This window comes from Olea europaea, chromosome 5, assembly GCF_002742605.1.
Source record: "Olea europaea var. sylvestris chromosome 5, O_europaea_v1, whole genome shotgun sequence".
In the NCBI taxonomy this organism is placed as follows: domain Eukaryota; kingdom Viridiplantae; phylum Streptophyta; class Magnoliopsida; order Lamiales; family Oleaceae; genus Olea; species Olea europaea.
Genome location: NC_036241.1, coordinates 7,490,918 through 7,511,376, shown reverse-complemented (window position 1 = coordinate 7,511,376; position 20,459 = coordinate 7,490,918). Strand labels below are relative to the sequence as shown.

The window sequence follows — 20,459 nt, the reverse complement described above, 5'->3', positions numbered from 1 at the left end:
ATTGTACATCGTGCCTTGTCGGTATAATACAGAAGGCGCGCTTTTTGTCGATTTATTTATTTTTATTTTTATTTTTTCATTTTTTAAAGAGGTTGGACAATATGAATTAATAATTATGCCCCCGTTTGAACCCCACTAATTTTCATTATATTACATTACAATTCATTTTTCTCATTCCTATTTACAACTACACAATCTTCCATAAAATAATATTACACGTAAATTGAAAATTTTTCCTTCTTTTTCAACCACTCTGAAAAGTCTATAGTTCAACCCAAACAACACCTAGAGGGGGGTGAATAGGTGTTTATGCGGAATTTAACAATTTAATTAACTTATGCAACATGTCACATAAATTACGCTTTGTCCAGATTCATTCACATAATTTAGCTACCTAAGTTGAATTGCCGGTTGAAATCAAAACAACAGAAAGCAGTAAAAACGCAACAAAATGTTTACGAAGAAAACACAACTGGGTAAAAACCCCGGGCACAAGCCAGTAGGTATCCACTATAGAAGATTTCGACTTACAGTACGCCAGATATTATTGACTCTAACAATGCTCTGACCTCATTACTGTATCAACCAAAGCTCTCCTAGATTTTACAGATCGGCGCCAAAATCCCAGCCTTGAATTTCTTTTATCTCCCGTGAATCACCAAGCACTCCATTTCTTCAAGCAGTTTCCTTCCCGGATCTTCAAACAGATGATCTTCTGGAAGTTGATATGGAGATTTGAATGGTGTTTTGGTTTTGTGAAGGTTGATATTTTTCTTCAATGAATCGTAAGATGAAAAGAAATAATTTAGCTCTAGATCCTTTGGTTGCAGAGAGAAATTGTTATTTGTGTGTTTGCCAAAGGTTTTTAATGAAAAACGGAATTTTTGTTTATGTAGTAGGTCGTTTTTGGTAGTAGGGATCGTTTAAAATTCGTAAGGAAGGAAAATTACCAAAAGCCAGATAACACTGTCGCTCGAGCGAAGTGCTGGCGAAACTCGAGCGACCCCTCAACGAAACTCTAGCGACAACAGTTCTGTTATTTAGGCTCGAGCGAAGTCAGGGCGAAACTCTAGCGAGATCAACGCGTCGTTTGCATCTTCAAAGCATCCAACTTTACCATAGACCTATGCTATAAACTTTGCAAAATTGCAACATAAGTCCCTGAACTATTAGAACTTTACAATTTAGTCCTTGACTTTACAAATATGACAAATTGGTCCTTTGGTCACAGATTGCCAATTACAACATTTTCCTAACAAACTCCCCCTTTGGCATTCTGTAACAAAATTAATAAGACAGTCAAGGATAAAAGTAAATGTGACTCTAAACGACCTATCTCTTCAACCAAAGCAGCTATCACTTGTTGAACCTGTTTCCTGAAATCCAGAAACTCAAATACCAAATGTAAAAGCATGTGAAATGGAAACAGTAAATAAAAATAAGGAACAGTGCATATGTCATTAACCAGATTAAGAAGCAATATTAATGTAAGTCAAAAACACCAAAAACATACATCAATATTGCCAAAACATCAAAAACTTAATCTAGTCATGAAATATATACAAAATCATCGTTATATCATAGTTAACAAAAGAATTGATATATATCTATCCAATATCCTACCTATCCAATATTTACTCCCCTTTTTGTCACAAATGACAAAGGATCAAAAACAACAAACAAACTACGAGGTAGCACCTCCTGAACCTGAAGACTCATCACCAGTCTCGTCACTCGCGCTCTCCTCCATGCTATCACGAATCCAACGCAAATGACGCTGACACACAGCAAGAGCACGCCGAAAAGTAGAAAGCTTAGCTGACTGACACTCCGAAACAGCACGTAACTGCGTGATCTCTGCCATCATGCGTGCCTGCTGCTGGACTAAAGTAGACATCTGACCCATAAGCGTCACCATGGGGTCAACAGGCAAGGCAGCCACCCTGGAGCAGAAGTAAATGTCGAAGGAAAATCCGAACGAGGCGGAAGAAAGACACAGGAACCCCCAGTAAGAATATCAGTAATAGGATCAAAGGGCTCTGAAAAATCAAAAACATCAATGGGCTCAGCCTGAGCGGCAGCATGTGCAGAAGAGGAAGAAGACGGGACATGGGATCGACTCTGGTAAATGGTCTGCTGTCCTATCGGGTGACCTATACGAGTAGAAGACCCCTCAGGAAAAGAAGCACCCAGAGATAAAACAACTTTATGAATTAGACAAGCATAGGGCAACCCTATCCGACCCCCAGGAGTACGAAACGAAGCCAGAATCTGCTGGCACACAAAACTAGGTAGGTCGATAGAATCCCCATGAAGAAGGGCATAGAGAAAACGGGCACTCACCATAGGTAACGAAGAGGTATGGGTAACAGGCCACAGATTTGTGCACACGATGCGCAACAAAACCTGTCGATCAGTGGGTAATGAACCCGTGGCCATAATCGTAGGCCCCCAACAGGCGGGGTGTTCAAAAGAGTCGACCGAACAAGGGCATCGGCCGGAATAGAAGCAGGTAGAATATAAGGATAAGTCGGCTGACGGAGTAACTCTAAAAGAATGACCCCTAAGAAAAACCTTAAACGACGAGCCGTCTACATCGTGAATATTAGCATAAAACTCCTGAACAAGAAGTGGGGGCGGAGGTGAAAGACCAACAAGAAGGGGCTCCCAACTCCGGGAAACAAAAATAGCGACGATGTCAACAGGAAGGTCAGATAAGATTACCTCACGCTCCATGAGAACTGGGTGTAAGGAGAACTGAGAAGTAAAGACCTCCTAAGCTGTAGCAGAAATAAATCTGATTCTACTATACGACGTCGAACCACTAGCTGGCTGTGCAGAGGGTCGAGAACGCTTACGGGCCATCTAGCACACGTGGAGATGGAAATAATAAGTAACACGAAGAACGCACGTACTACGGTGCAATATGAGATGAAACAATACACACACGGATGAGGCACGAAAGAAATGCATCGAGAAACGTAAGCAACCCCAAGAACGAACCAACCATAACGGAGAGAGAGTCAAAAATATGTGTAAACAAAGACCCAACACGGCACAGGACTACAATTAAACAAGGAAGAAAGAACGAAAGGAAAAGAAACCAAATGAAACAAAGGAATCGAAAAAAAATATAAAGAAGGACTTTCATCGAACATGTGACGGGCGCAACTTCGGCACACAATTCCAAGCACATACGAGACCCAATCACAACACCAAGCACATTCCAACAAACTACAATCTAAGGACTACGCAACCAACCAAACCACACACCAAACGGATGAGTATAACGCAAGAACGACCTCGGTGAAAAACACGAAAAACACATAAACAAAAAATCAAAGAATAAATAATGTAATGGAAATATTAATGTAAAATGCGGTGAAGAGCAACAAACACAGCAAAGGCATGCACGAACACCAAAAAACGTAAGAAATAATGAAGCAAAAAAATAATAATAATCAAAACACAATAGGAAAGGAGAAAGACACGAAGAAAAAAATACCTCAAATTCGAAGTGAAGAAATGGAAATTCGGAAGAAGAATTGTGTTAGGGGCTTCGAAATTGGTCAATAAACAAAGTAATGGGGAGAAGTTTGAATGAAATCAAGAAGGAAAGCAAAAAACGAGAGTGAAAATGAAGAAATTGTGCGAAAAAATGGAAAACAGGGCTTTTAAACCTGATCTGTCGCTCGAGCGAGGCCTGGGCGAAACTCGGGCGACAAGCAATCTGCTTTTGTCGCTCGAGCGAAGTCCAGGCGAAACTCGAGCAAAAACGAATTGTCACAAATAGCACCAAAAATTTGAATGTTAAAAAAAATAGCACAAAATTCAAAAAATAATGAATTTAGCCCCAAACCGTGTATTTTCAAAATCAAGAGAATTTCTTAACACCGAAAAATAATCCCAAAATTCAAAAATGAAGCATGTAACCAAATATGTAATCGATACGAACAATAAGCATAAAATCACAAACCCGACATTCAGAGCACATAGACAAAGCTTAAGCCCACACAGAGTTCAAAATTTCGTGGAGTAAAGTGTATACAGACCATCACCGTGAAATGTGCCACGTAGTCCATTCAAGTTAGACTCAAAACCTTAAATTAATGAGAAAGGACACGTGAAAACAACCGGACAAAGGTGTAAATCGACCAAGTGACAATCATATCCAATTCCACGAGGACCTAAATCAAGCAGTACGATTGTCACAATTTTACTCTCCCTAACAGTATGCTCATTTTTTTGTTTTTTTGTTTTTTTAATTATTTTTTTTTGTAAATAATATAAGAACTTAAGTGCAATACTATCCTCATTAGGCGACATAAATGACCCCGGTAACAAACTTTGGGCCTGTGACTCCCAAGTCAGAAGACCATAAGGCACCAGGTTAGAAACCCCTCAGGCTTAATTGTTCGAGTCAAATAGGCCCCGAAGACAGTCATAAGTTCAACGAATAGCACAATAAAAGTGGGAAAAGATAATATTGATTAGGTTACACTCGTCCCAGATCAAGTGAAATGGACATACAACCCCAATCACAAAAGAACACCGTCCCAAATCTCACCCATGCGGACAAGACTCACTTACAGGACTACAATGTGAGCGGTGCGAAAATGAATGACGAGCCATATACCCGGCACTCCACAGACAAAGAGAACGATGATGGAACCTTAAACTCGTACATATGATGAAAAACAGAGTTCGATCCTAGATGCAAATGCCATAATCGTCACACAAGAGGCACAACCAAGAAAAATCCCCCTTTTTTTCTTTTTTCTTTTTTTAAACACACACATAATACATAAAATAAAACTAAACGACAAGCAAACAATCAAAAAGCACCACACACACATAGATCACATGCAAGATATGAAGTAACTAGGTGCAGATGTGATGAATGCATGAATATGCAAGAGTCCACGATTAGATAGGCAAACAAACACCAACAACCGTCCGAAGCGATTCAAACCTCAACCCATCCAGTGGTTTCGTAAGTAGATCGGTCAATTGGTTATCAATAGAGACATGATCTAGGGAGACAACGTGTGTTTCAACAAGTTCACGAATAAAATGATGTCATATGTGAATATGTTTTGTTCGCGAGTGCTGATAGGATTCTTAGAGATATTTATAGCACTGGTATTGTCACAGAAAACAGTCATGGTCCCTTGACTAATCCCATAATCACTCAGCATCTGCTTCATCCAGAGAAGCTGAGTGCAGCAACTCCCCGCTGCTATGTATTCGGTTTCTACCGTGGAAAGAGATATGGAATTTTGTTTCTTACTTAACCAGGCTACGAGATTGCTACCCATATAGAAACAACCCCCTGTCGTACTTTTCCTATCATCTGCGTTCCCGGACCAATCGACGTTGGAGTAGCCAGCCAAATCAAGATTAGAACTTCTAAAGTAGAAAATCCCTAGATCAACAGTACCACTCACATATCTAATGATGCGTCTAACAGAGCTTAAGTGTGATTCTTTGGGATCTGCCTGAAATCGAGCACACACTCCAACACTAAAAGCAATGTCAAGTCTAGTAGCTGTGAGATAGAGAAGACTACCTATCATGCTTCGATTTAGGGAAGGATCTACACTCTTACCTAAAAGATCACGACCTAACTTCAAGCTAGTACTCATAGGTGTCCTAGTATGCTTCTTACTATCTAAACCAAAGCGCTTAACTAGATCCTTTACATACTTAGATTGTGAAATAAACAAGCCATTCTCAGTCTGTTTCACCTAAAGTCCAAGGAAATAACTCAACTCACCCACCATACTCATCTTAAATTCTTGCTTCAAACACTCGGCAAACTCATACACTAGAGACTCAAGAGGAGAACCAAAAATGATGTCATCAACATAAATCTGAGCAATGGTGATAGTTTCTTCAAAATGTTTAATAAATAAGGTCCTATCAGCACCACCTCGAGAGAACCCATATTCCTCAAGATATGAAGTAAGTCTCTCGGACCAAGCTTTAGGAGCTTGTTTCAGACCATAGAGTGCTTTGTGGAGTTTGTAGACATAGTGGGGAAACTTTGGATCAACGAATCCTTTTGGTTGTTTCACATAGACTTCTTCTTGAAGAAGTCCATTCAAGAAGGCACTCTTAACATCCATTTGATGTAGCTTGAATCCTAAGGTGCAGGCAACAGCAAGCAGAATCCGAATAGACTCAAGTCGTGCAACAGGGGCAAAAGTCTCATCAAAATCAATTCCCTCAACTTGAGTATAACCCTGAGCAACTAATCTGGCTTTATTCCTAGTTATAGTACCTTGGTCATCTGTCTTGTTCTTAAAGATCCACTTAGTACCAATAACGTTACAATTCTCAGGTCTGGGAACTAAGATCCACACATTGTTCCTAGCAAATTGATTGAGTTCCTCATGCATCGCATTCATCCAACACTCATCACTAAGGGCCTCTTCAACTTTCTTAGGCTCTACCTGAGAAACATAGCTAGTGTAAGCTAGATTGTTCAGTACCCTCATACTAAGCCTCATACCTTCATCTAGATCCCCAATGATATTGTCCTTAGGATGATTAGACTTGACCCTAGTCGATGGGTCCTTAGGATTTTTACCTCGATCTTGTGGATGTGTTTCCTTTTCAGGTGTTTCAGGTTTCCTAAGAGATGACTCAGACACATGTGGCTCAGTAGGATCACTAGACCTTATAAGATCGCCATTTTCTATTGTCCATCCTATCACAATTTTCAACATTCTCCCCCTCACTCATGTCAATTTTTACACTTCTATACATATAATTAGAATTAGGTAGAACTCCATAACAATTATCAGATGTTCTAACCCCTTCAAGAACCATCCCACCAGATGAATCATACACAGTACATCTCTTTTGCACAAAGCTAACCTCAAAATCAGCATCACAAATTTGACTAATACTTAACAAGTTAGACTTTAGACCTTCCACATAAAGCACATTAAAAATCACACGTAATCCATGCATTTGTACAGTACCTTTGCCAAGAATAGGTGCAGAACCCCCATCTCCAAAGGTAACCATACCCCCATTACATTCATCAAGAGTAGTGAATAAAGCCTTGTTACCACACATATGCCTAGAAGATGCTCTGTCTTGGTACCACATATTATAATTTTGGGCTTTTAACGCAACATGAGCAACATAACAATGTTCTTGACCTGAATGTCTAGCTAGATCACCCTTTTTGACCCAAACTTTCTTAGGCGACAAAGTACTCCTAGTTAGCTTAGTAAGCTTCTCAGTCAAATGACTAGCCTGATTAGACAGAATGCTAACCTGACTAGGAATGTTCTAATTTCTACGCTCATTGCCTAACTTATAACATCTAAGCCTAGTGTGTCCTAGAGCTCCACAGTGGTGACAGGTGGGAATGAACCCAGGCTCAAAGGTACATGTCTGTGGGTATCTGGGCATGATGTTCCTACGTGATTAATGACTCTGTTCCCTCGGAACATTCTTACCCTTATTTGAACTACTGACAGCATTAGACTTCTTAGAGGCAGATACAAAAACAGTCTTAGATGGTCCAGCAACATGTGTATTACCCTCAACATATCCTAGACCTCTCCTATCTCCCACTGGCTTATTCATTCCCAAAAGATTATCCAATTTCTTAGTCCCACTTATGAGAGTCTGAAGATGAGCATTAGATTTTTCCAATTCACTAGCCAATGTCTTAACCTTGTCCTCCAACTTTTCGTTGACACATTTTAACTCACTACCACTCTTAAGTGAATCCCGAAGATTACTAGCAAGTCTCTCTTTTTCTCTTTCCAGTTCATCAACCTTTTTGAGTAGGGCTTTATTGACCTTTTTGATCTTAAGACTCTCCTTAAACAAAAGTTGATAGGCCTCTTGTATGTTTATGTCATCCTCATCCTCATTACTAGAATTATCATTATGAAGTTCTTTCTCAACCTTGTCACTCTCCTTATCAGATTCACTCTTAACAGTCAATACAAATGCCATATAGTTCCCTTCATCTTCACTACTAGATGATTCCTGCCTATCACTGGTCTCAGATTCGTTATCTGTAAGTGAAATAACTAAGGCCTTACCTTTCCCTTTTCTTTGATTCTTCTTATAACTAGGACACTCATTCCTATAGTAACCTATACCTTGACACTCATGGCACCTAACCAAAAGTAGTTTATCACTCGACCCTTTATTGTTAAACCTTTCAGTTTCTTCTTTCGAGAATCTGCTAGGGACTCTACTTTTTCTATCCTGAGGCTTTCTCCTATTCTTGAGAACTTTTTGAAATTTCTTAACAAAGTATGCAATTTCATCATCCCTAAGAGACTCAGTATCAGACGATTCATCCTCTTTGATGGATTTTAAGGCTATGGACTTTCCTTTCTTAGGTTATGTGACAGTGAGTTCATAAGTTTGCAAGGATCCTACCAGTTCTTCAATTTTAACTTCATCTAGGTCTTTACTTTCCTCAATAGCAGCAACTTTAGGCCTAAATCTCTCGGGCCGGGACCTAAGTACTTTTCTCACAATTTTAGACTCGGGAATTCTCTCACCTAGATTGAAACTAGAATTAACGATATCATTCAGTTTTGCGTAAAATTCATCAAAAGTTTCATCATCCTTCATCCTCACTTCTTCAAACCTAGAGGCTAGCATTTGTAATTTCGAGTTCTTTACCGTTTTAGTTCCCTCATGTGTAGTTTCAAGAATGTCCCAAACTTCTTTAGCAGTTTCGCACATTGACACTCTTCTAAACTCTTCGGGAGACACGGGCATAAACAGGGCATGAAGCCCCTTGCTATTCCAATTACAGCTATCTCATCCTTAGTCCATAGTGATATGTCAGTAAGATTAACAGTTCCTGATACGGTAGTGGAGGTAGGTTTCCAACCATTTTGCACACTCACCTAAACATGCTCATCTAGAGACTTAAGAAACGCACGCATTCTAACCTTCCAGTAAGCATAATTACTTCCGTCAAAATACGGAGGTACAGAAAGTGATTGACTCATCTAGACAACTATGGGTCAGGACTCGAGATTTGGCTCTGATACCACTTGAAAAGTCTATAGTTCGACCCAAACATCACCTAGAGGGGGGTGAATAGGTGTTTATGCGAAATTTAACAATTTAATTAACTTATGCAACATGTCACATAAATTACGCTTTGTCCAGATTCATTCACATAATTTAGCTACCTACGTTGAATTGCCGGTTGAAATCAAAACAACAGAAAGCAGTAAAAACGCAACAAAATGTTGACGAATAAAACCCAACTGAGTAAAAACTCCGGGCACAAGCCAGTAGGTATCCACTATAGAAGATTTCGACTTACAGTACTCTAACAATACTCTGACCTCCTTACTGTATCAACCAAAGCTCTCATGAATTTTGCAAATCGGCTCCAAAATCCCAGCCTTGAATTTCTTCTATCTCCCGTGAATCACCAAGCACTCCATTTCTTCAAACAATTTCCTTCCCCGAAGTTGATATGGAGATTTGAATGGTGTTTTGGTTTTGTGAAGGTTGATGTTTTCCTTCAATGAATCATAAGATGAAAAAAAAAGAATTTTTGGCTCTAGATCCTTTGGTTGTAGAGAGAAATTGTTATTTGTGTGTTTGCCAAAGGTTTTCAATGAAAAACGGAATTTTTGTTTATGTAGTAGGTCGTTTTTGGTAGTAGGGATCGTTTAAAATTCACGAGGAAGGAAAATTACCAAAAGCCATATAGCACTGTCGCTCGAGCGAAGTGTTGGCGAAACTCGAGCGACGCACCTTCGCTCGAGCGACCCCTCAGCGAAACTCTAGCGACAACAGTTCTGTTATTTAGGCTCGAGCGAGGTCAGGGCGAAACTCTAGCGAGATCAACGTGCCATTTGCATCTTCAAAGCATCCAACCTTACCCTAGACCTATGCTATAAACTTTGCAAAATTGCAACACAAGTCCCTGAACTATTAGAACTTTACAATTTAGTCCTTGACTTTACAAACATGACAAATTGGTTCTTTGGTCACAGATTGCCAATTACAACATTTTCCTAACACACTCATTTTTCAAAAAAAAAATACTATTCCATCAATTAATTTTTCCACGTAATGGGGGTCAAACAAGGGCTATATAACCAGCCCTTGTTCGAGGCTTTGAGCCCATTCTTTTGAAAAAATTCATTTTTCAACAGTATTTTAGGCCTTATTTGATCTTAATTATTTTTTCATTAAAATGAAAAATATGATCGTTATCCATCACATCAAATCACTATATTTGACTTTTTATTTCTTGTGTGGAACTTATAGCGCCTATATTTTTCATTCTCAATTTTAAAATAATATTATATGTAAATTTAAATTTTTTTCTTATTTTACACATTTTTTATCAATACACTGTTCAAAAATTCATTCTCTCCCTTAAAATGGGGCTCAAACACCTAATTCTGAAGATTCTGAAAGAAAAGAGTCTCTTACAAACAATAGCATTTTCTTTTATACATATTATTACTCATTTTTATCCATTATAATTTAATTTATTTATAAACACTTTCCACGTTGTTTTTTTTTTTTAGTATTCCACGTGCTCGAATACTATTTTCATTTTGCATTCACGGATAGCCTTTTCGTTAAGTTTGCTAAGCAACTTGGGAGCATTTCATAATCCGAGATCATAATTTTAAAATTGCATAACCTCGACAAATGTTCGTGTGAAACATGCAAACATACGGGATCGTTATACAAGGAATAAGATTTGTGAGTTAAGAATATCGTTTCCATGAGGAATAAGGTCTAATCTGTAGTTCAATAGTGGTTATTAAATTCAAAGTGTAGTGATATCAAGAGAGTTGTGATTTGTATGTTTTCTATACCAATCATAAACTAAGAAAGCAAATAAAATAGTTATCTAGGGGGTGTTTGGCACCTGTTTTATGGGAAAATGAATTTAGAATGGTAAATTGATGGAGAATATGTGGATAAAAAATTTAAAAAAATGATTTACGTGTAATATTATTTTAATCAAGAATGTGTGACTAACAAGAAGAGAAAGAAAAATACATTTTTATAAAAATGAGAATCAAACGGAACTCTAATATATGAATATTTGTATTGGAATCGTGAATCCCCTATTACCATTTAATTCAACTCTTAATTCATAATTTAGTAAATTCGTGCATTCAAAATAATCAATAATTCACTCTTATTCAATATTCTTTTTCAAAATATATTAAACATATGTTTAACACGACCCGATCATATTCTTAGTCGGAATTCATATGAATAAGATACATTGATTTACATGATTTATCACACATAATTGTATATATTATAAATATTATTCTTAATACATATTGTCCATGTGTTGATTTTACTGCATTCTTCCTATACTACAATAAGCAACTTACTATCTAATTGGTAACCAAATAATTAAATAGTTCAATGGGAATACAAAACCAATTAAGAAAAATCATGAAATACTAAATTAATTATCTTGAATTAAAATAAACAAATAATAAGGTTCTTCATTCATTCAATATAATGAAAAACTCACATAACATATTAATATATAAATTACAAGAAGAATAATAAAAAAATATCATCGGATCATGAATGAATAGAAAAGATGTTGATCTTCAAGTCCAAAATTGAATTCTTCAAAATCTTGATGTAATTGAACTTCAATTCCTTGCTATGGTTTAATCTCCTTTCTCAAAATATAGTAATTGACCCCTTATGCTTGATGAATTTGATGAAAATATTGTGTATGAAGATGCAAGAAATAGACTTTTTCATTGCTGTCCATATCTTGTATTTATATGATGAAATTTGGTTAAAATTTACGTCCAGAAATGCTTTCCAAAAGTGTTTTAATTAAATAAGGAAAGTTCCTTTCGCGCGTGCATGATTTTGTTTTTGTACAGCGTTCAATATTTTGATCATAACTTTATATTCCGGCGTTCGATTGAGATGATTCAAAGTGCCTTGGAAAGTTAATTCAAAGCTAAAATTCTTTTAGAGACACAATTTTTCCAATTCGAAGGTTTTTTATCCGAAAAATGGGTCTCAGATTGACCAAAAATCTTAAAGATATTTTATGTAATTAAAGTCGATTTATGGTAATATTCTGATCATATATCTTTCTTTTTTTACTTCAATTTACATTCAATTGACTCCTATCAAACTTCAAAGTATCTTTTGTGGTCCAAATCAACCATTGGATATTTACATTTTGATCCCTATACTTTGAATTTTCTTTCATTTTTGCTCATTTTTCGTTCCTTTCTTCAAATTCTTCTTTGAAACATGAATTTTTTCTAATAAAAGTAATAAATAACAAATTAGGTATTAATTTATTCAAAAAATAACAAAATATCATCATTTATGATCCCAAATAAATATAGAAACTACACTTATCAACAAAAGTTCCTAGGCAAATCTTAAAAACTTTCAATTTTCATATGACTACTATCTCTCCCAACGAAAATCGATGAAAAGTGAGAATTCTGCTTGTGATGCACAAATTTCTATTTCACGGATAATTATACTCTTGTTCTAAATTGAAAAAAATAAATAAAAAATAAGTAATAACAAAATCATCAACTTCTTTCCACAACCACATTTGAGTTAAACAATTTACTTGTGGAGGTTGAGGAATATTGTCCTCCCAAATAAACAAATTATCAACGATTTATCTTTTAATGGATGTTTGGTGGGGATTAAAATTAACTTTTTTAGTAGATTATGATAGAAGTTTTTGAAATATGTGGTTGAAAAGTTGTAGAATACAAAAAAAATGTGGTTAATATTTGTTGACGTAAAAAATTGTGAAGACTAATTTTTAAGTCTACTTTAAGAAAAAGGACCACTCATGTTCATTCTGAGAGATCAGTTTGTACACTTCATGTTTCTTTTTTCTTACCCCGTTAAAGAGAATCATTTCCCACTATTTATAAAGGTCTTGACCGAAAATTGTGTCATTTTAATCAAATCAGTCACTTGTGCCGAGCTCAAACCACATGCCGCCAACCTCTCCCGTGATTGGTTAATGAGGCCGATAGCCATCACGTCACTTTTTTCCTTCAGGTAATGATAGATTGCAAAGGATAGGGGAGCCAAGGCAGTTGATTGGTAGGTATAGGTGGTGCTAACATCACCTTTTACAAGTGTATGTGATTGAAGGAATGATGTGATATGATATAAGGAATCTGCAATCATTTTATCTTTTAAGGTAACGGCGACAATATGTCGAGTTGAGCTTATGATCGAGCTCACACATATATGAGGTGGGCCCTGCAAACAATAGATGTGAGATCGGAGGTTGATCGTCAACAATATTGATTGCTTAACTTTGATTTAGAGTAAAATTAGATTTTAATCCAAATCAAACATGCTCTTGTACTATATAGTGTAGACAAAACTAAGAGAGCGAATGAACCAAAATCAAAGATACATTAGATGTTCACGAATTTTTCATTTATTTAATTAGTGATGTCCATATCTTAGGGCCGAAAAAAAGAGCCCTGCTGGACGGACAGGGCCACATAGGCACTATCCGTCTAGGCGCCCCCTCTACGTGGCCCTGTTCAAGAAGATTTTTTTCGAAAAAGTCCTCCAAATGATTTCTCCTCTGCATAGTCTCCAACCTGACAATAATAGGAAGAATATATTATGCGTGCTATAGAATTAAATAGCAAAATGAAAAATTTACTTCAATGTTTTTTGAATTCCAGGGAAATTTTAGCATTAAAGATGGATTTGCAAAAGTTGATGGAAAAGCACGAGCAAAGTGAAGACAAATACCCATGTTTTTGTATGTAATATTAGACTATAGTGGGCATACAGCCAACTAGATTTTATCCTTCTTAATGTTGACACTGCCATTTAATCCATGTTCACAAATATACCTATATGTTGGTTATGGGGGAGGAAGGTCGAATAACTAATTAGAGTTGGTTAATCAAGCCATGTTGTCTCTTCTGGTTAAGCAAAAACGCATAATAATTCGTGTAAGCACGATCTGCGATGCGAACACAAATATCATACCGAAATTGGCTCCTTTGAGGGGTCCATGTTTTGCCTTTCTTTTCTATATATTTTATTAATATTATTATTACTTTGTTTTTTTCTCTAACAAACCTTCCCAACTTCTCTAACTTCTGAAAATCTCATGCGGGTTAATGGAGAGACTTAACATTCGGGCTGATGGCGGTGATAATGATTGTAACACCTGTAACAATCAGACTGTAAAGTCATTCATTGAAGCCTGTAACAGAGCTCTTCTTTCCATTGTCCCACAAAGGAAAGAGAGCAAGAAGCCTCACCGCTCTGGTCAGAAATTTTTCTTATCTTCGTGTCCAGAATCTTCCTCCTCCTGTCCTAGTCTTGGTGATAGTTCAGATTAAGTTCATAGATCAATTTCTACCTGTTTTTCCATTGTATCCTGGAAAATAGAACACTCAATAAAACATCAACCACTTAAGACGAACATAAGGACATTGTATTTACAGAAGCCTCAATTTGTTAATTTTCTGTTTTGTTCTTCTCCAGTATAATAAATATATTATAATATTCTGTAATTTTTCCCAACAAAAGTTTCAACAAGCATCCAATTTCGGGTCTAGCAATAATATCTGTAGTGTGTATATATATATGTCAAATTCTTAAATGCCAAAAAAAAAAAAAAGTTCATTTCGGTAAATCAATATAATATAGTCTGAACATTCAGAGGCATTTAAAATCCAAGGTTGATTACTGAGCTTGGTCACCTACACTGAAACCTCTATCAGCAGCATAATCCACGAAACTGTATAACGGCACAACCTTCTCACCGTACTCCTCTAAGCCGTCCAACTCTTTCTTAGCCTGTGCTCTAAGATCCTCGGCCACCTCCATCGCTTTGTCTACACCATATGCTGCAACATAACTTTTACTCTTGTTTTTCTTCTTATCGTTGATTTCTTTATCCGTTTTTGCTTCCAACATATCGTTCACCACTTGATACAAAACACCAACAGCTCGACCATATCTTCTCAATCGTTGGATCTCCTCATCTGAAGCACCAGCTAAGAGACCTCCACACACAGCAGAGCATTCACCCATTTCACCATACTTCTTCTCTTGGACAAAATCAACACCATTCAGTCCACCCTCAAGATCAAGAAACTGACCAGCAGCCATACCGGTGGACCCCACGGCTCGAGCAATCTCTGCAATGACCTTTAGGAGGCGAGTCTGAGGGACAAGGTCAGTTGGAGTATGGGAAACAATGTGGCGGAAACCAAGAGGGAACAAGGCGTCCCCGGCTAAAATTGCCATATCAACCCCAAACATTGTGTGGTTGGAAGGTTGGCCTCTTCGGGATGGGTCATCATCCATGCATGGCAAGTCATCGTGAATCAATGAAGCAGCATGAACCTAGTCAAAATGTACCAGAATGACGAATAAGAGAATAATTATCAGAATCAATGGTCTTAATTACTGGAGCTATACACTTTTTTAAGAACAGACTAATTGTAATAGGGATTCATTTGCTAAAATCCTTTAATATAATTGCTAAAACATAAGTCTAAAGTCTCACAAATGCAGACCTTTATAAGCTTATATAACCATACCAACAAAGCACTGATCACTAGCTTATTTTGTTGGTAAACACTAAGCTTTTCCTTAATTTTTCTATGAAAGATGGAACCAAGAACTTTATTTTTAAAAAAAAATTTCACCCTAAAAAATATACATTGCCGTCTTAAAATATTTTTTGTGCCCTGAAAAACAATCAAGATTGCAACAATTTGATCATGCCCAGTAATTCATAATATTTTACTAAAACTCGATTTGAGAGAAACAATTAAGACATTAATTTATCCCTACTTCACATAAATCTATCTCTTGAATTGGCATTCATAATTCTCACATGAGGATGATCTTAAATTGGTACCCCCTCTGCCCAAATAAAATTAACCTAGTATGTTCCCTTCTTAGTTATCTCACATATGTTCCCTTAAAAGCTATTTCTAGATAGCAAGTTATGAAAAGTAAGATTGGTTATTAAAAGATCAACTTTAAAAGTAATTAACTTACAACAATTTGACTTATTTCAAGCACGCCTAAACATGCTTTATCTGAATTTGTTTTATACCTCTCTTCCAAGTGAAACTGCATTAAAATTTTACAGCATACAAGTAACAAATGTTAACATAACTACCTTTCATAATACCCGAACTTCACGTTATACACTTGGCCAATATAATTCATGCATTTCATGCTATTTACATTGCCATTTGCATTTGCATCGATTGTCCATAATTGCTTTCCCTTTTAATGGTACATTTGATCATCGAAATTTAATATCTCTTGTCGTATTAGTCTTCGGCCTTCCCGACCTAGGTAGTGAACTTTACATTGACTTATGGTGGAAAATTAGGTTCATCGATGTGTTTTGAGGTTAATTTGTTAAGCAATTGTAATTTTAGAGGTACCACAATTATTATCGATAAGGTTACATGCTCTTAATTTGAAATGATCCAGGTTATCCCAAGTTCTAGGTAAGTCCTTAACATACTTGGGACATAAAGCACGAAGTGACGTGATCACAACGTAATAATATAAGGTTCATGTGAAGTAATAAATATTGGAGATCAAAGTGTTGATATAGGTTGAGAACCGTCAATAGGGTAAGCAATCGAACGAAAGGTTAAGGAATTCGCACAATAAAATATTTTGGGATCTTAAGGCAAGTAAAATAGGTGGCAAACAAATTAAAATAGGTCATGAGTACTTGATTTGTACCTGCAAAGATAAGTACAAAATCAGATTTTACTACAAAGAGCCACATCATGCTTAGTACACCTCATGCTCGTTGATTTGTCTTCCTAATAGCTAATTCCTTCACTCCTAAGCCTTCCTCGTGTCTCCAACTCCTTCAAGACTTCACATATATCCCTAAGTCACATATATCTCCAGAAAGGATAAGTGCAAAATCAGATTTTTACTACACAGAGCCACATCATGCTTAGTACACCTCATGCTTGTTGATTTGTCTTCCTAATAGCTAATTCCTTCACTCCTAAGCCTTCCTCATTTCTCCAACTGCTTTAAGACTTCACGTATATCCTAAGTCACATATATCTCCAAAAAGGATAAGTGCAAAATCAGATTTTTACTACAAGAAGCCACATCATGCTTATTACACCTCATGCTTGTAACACTTCAAACAATAATTTTTCTTAGTCCTTAAGCAGGTATCATGACCCCAATACTTTAAGACTCTATATATCTCCCAAATAAGAGATTTACTCTTCCAACTTACCTCCAATCGATTCGAAGTGAGAGAGAAAGCAAAGGAAACAAAGAGAAGTAGGAAACAAGTAGCTAGGAACTGAATTTCTAAGCAAGTATTGTCACGGTTTTGAGGTTTGTCTTCATTATTTTTGAGTGATTATGACCTCTTGAAACTCTGAACTTGATTAAGATTATCTTGGGGCGTTGTCGATGATTTTGTTATAACAAAAGAGGGGTAATTGGTTTGCAAGAACTTGAGTTAAACCACCATGGACAGAAATTGATGGTTTCTCAATTTTAGACATTAATACTTTGAAAGCAATGTATATTTATCAATTTGAATGTTTTTATATAAGAGTTATAAATCTACAAATTATTTTTGATAGGTTAGAACTTGATTTGTGGTATGTTAATTCAAGTGAAACTCAACACAGTCATAGTGATATTCTTGATTCGGTGTTTTGAAAAAGGGACTGACTTTGAAGCTTTAAACCCTTCACTTTTGGCAATTTTAGGGCATTGTTACATTCATATACACATTATATATGTGTGGTAAAAGCAATGTTATCAAAACCGAACCGGACTGGCCAGTTGAGCATGAAATGTCGGGAACTGGTTAAATATCCAGTTTGGTTAATTCTCAAAACCTAAATAATTTAAAACTTGCAAAAAGACCCAGCATATTTGCCTATTAATCGTAAATCGGGGTGTACCGGAACCAATTTTATCAATTGGCTGATTTTAAAATTCTTGTTTTAAAATTTGGGCCCAACACATTGAATGCATTTAAAGGCCCATAACATATAAGTGAAAGTTGACCACTATTAGAGAATCGAGACATGTGAGATATGCTTATGTGATATTTGTTGCTATCGCAAGTGAGACTTACCGGGTGATCACAGAGAAAGATAGGGGATGTACCTTTGGTGATCATGGGAGGATAAATCACTTGATTGTGCCTTTATAATATTGTGATTATTAACGCCGCAGGTGGGATACTTCTTGGGTAATTATAGGGGATGCACTTATAGTGGTTACATGAGGATGGTCCACTGGACTGTGTTGATACTATATATTGGCTATCTGATTATTGATACCGATACTGCGCATAGCATTATTCGATGCATGGTAGGTGAGTCAAGGGTCCAACGAAAAAAGGTTTTAAAATGAAATTATATTAAGCTTGCTTCATGAATACTTGAATATGATGCATCCCTAGCATAATGTTTTCCAAGGAATTGTTATGGACACATACCATATATTCATGGCATATATGATTTTTATTTACTGAGCATTAGTTTATGTAGTTCTTGCATTATAGACGAGCATATAATTGCATAAAAGACATGGATGGCTCTGAAGAACTTGTAGGATTTCGAGAGTCAATGTACCAGGATGACGACGTGTAGGGTTATTTCGGGGACTGATCTTTTGGTATTACAGTCCTTTTACTTATTTTGGAAAATTGTATTATGTATATATGACTTGTGAAATAGTATGGTAATACTTTTGTAACCCCAAAGTGAGCATGTCTTAATAAGGTTACACAGTCTATTGTCTGGATACATTATATGAACATCAGAGGTTATAATGTGGATATGCATGTATTTTTATTGCGTGGCTATTTATCCCATGTTACCATTTTCAGAAAAAAGAAGAAATGCGAACTCATGTTAAGTCAAATTCTATTTTATACACATAAGTATATAAGTTGTCTATATAAAAGAGGGTAAGATACCTTTGATGCTTCAATTAGAACCTATATCCCTCTTGGCTTAGTCTAAATGCCAAATGAAAACCCATAGACACCAAACGGCAAATAACAAGAATTCAAGAAACAGTAACATCTTAAATTCATAATTAAAGTTTTTATCTTCCAATCCAAGAAAGGCTCGAGTGATAATGAATATATCCATTTAATATTACATTATTTGGCTAATAAAAAACTTGATTCTTGTAGCATTCTGAAAGAATTAAATATTTCTTTAGTCAATCACCAATTGAGGGGCAAATAGCTGGCTGGGTCCAGCTCCAACAATTATATACCCTCATTTGGCTTAAAAGGAAGTCAAATTACTTATTTTGTTCAAAGCTAATTCTTAACTAAACATGCTCTTATCACCAAGAAATTCAAACAAAAATAAACAGGAAAACCCAAAAACTTGAGAAGTAATTTTAATAGAAGCCAAAGAAGAAAATAATAATAATTAAAAATTGAATGAAGAAATATGAAGGAAACCACTGACCATTTCAAGAGCGCAGGCGGTGGGAAAAGCGGCAAGGCGATTGCCGCCGAAGAGCTCACAGGCGGCAACACACATGACAGGTGGAGACCTCTTGGCACCTTTGGCTAAAACAGAGTAACGCATGGCCTCATAGATCTGTTGTGGGTACTGTACTGGAATTGCCTCATCGAGTTTGTGATTGATTTCTTGAATCAGAGTAGTCCAGTAAGTCTTGAGATCAAATTGAGAAGTCGAAATTCGTTGTGGGGTTGTAGAAAGAGAAGCAGAACAGGTTCGAATTGCCCTTTGGATAATTGGAAAACTGGTTTTTGGGAAATGGAGTTGAGGTGAGGATGTTATAACTGTTGAGAAGACCATTTCTTTGTGTATATGTATTGTGCTTGTGATTTCTACTTGAAGAGATGCACAGATAGAGAGAGATGGAGAGGGGTTAAGATAGAGGTAGAGACGTGGAAGATTGTGTTATAGTGGGATTTTGGAAGTGGCTTCCAACCTTCCACACTGAAGGATGACTCGTTGCGATGAGGAAAATGAATGTATAATTACAGCTCTATTTTCCAAGGGAATAGGGCAATTAAAAGGAAAATTTGAGATTTAAAAGTTATTTTTGAATTTATTTAATTAATTTTATGAAAATATATTTTTCTGATTAAAAGAAATTTTAGAGGAAGTCGTTTTAATGTAATTTTCTGTAAAAGTACTTTTAAAATAGGAAGTATCTTAAAAATTAGTTTCGAAACAAAAATGAAGGTAGCTTTCTTTTGAAAATTCTTCTACATGATGCAAAAACAAAAGTCATGTCAAACAGATCCTTAGTCTTTGTTTAATTTGAATAAAAAATTAAATTTTTAGTTATTTTGATAAAAGTTAGTGAAATGTATGATTAAAAAATTAATAAATATTGTGAATTCCATGAAATATGAGGTTAAAAATAAATTTTATGAAAATTGAATTTTAAAA

The 20,459-nt window shown here is 36.2% G+C and overlaps 1 protein-coding gene across 1 annotated transcript; it reads right to left on the bottom strand.

Annotated features, from left to right (window-relative positions):
* Nucleotides 1–14,532: 14,532 nt before the first annotated feature.
* LOC111394525 (heterodimeric geranylgeranyl pyrophosphate synthase small subunit, chloroplastic-like) lies at nucleotides 14,533–20,022 on the bottom strand. The gene is made up of 2 exons (XM_023020379.1): nucleotides 19,500–20,022; nucleotides 14,533–15,390 (listed from the first exon to the last, which is right to left on the bottom strand). The coding sequence occupies exons 1-2, from the start codon at nucleotides 19,854–19,856 to the stop codon at nucleotides 14,725–14,727; spliced, it is 1,023 nt and encodes a 340-aa protein (XP_022876147.1). The 5' UTR covers nucleotides 19,857–20,022; the 3' UTR covers nucleotides 14,533–14,724.
* Nucleotides 20,023–20,459: the final 437 nt, after the last annotated feature.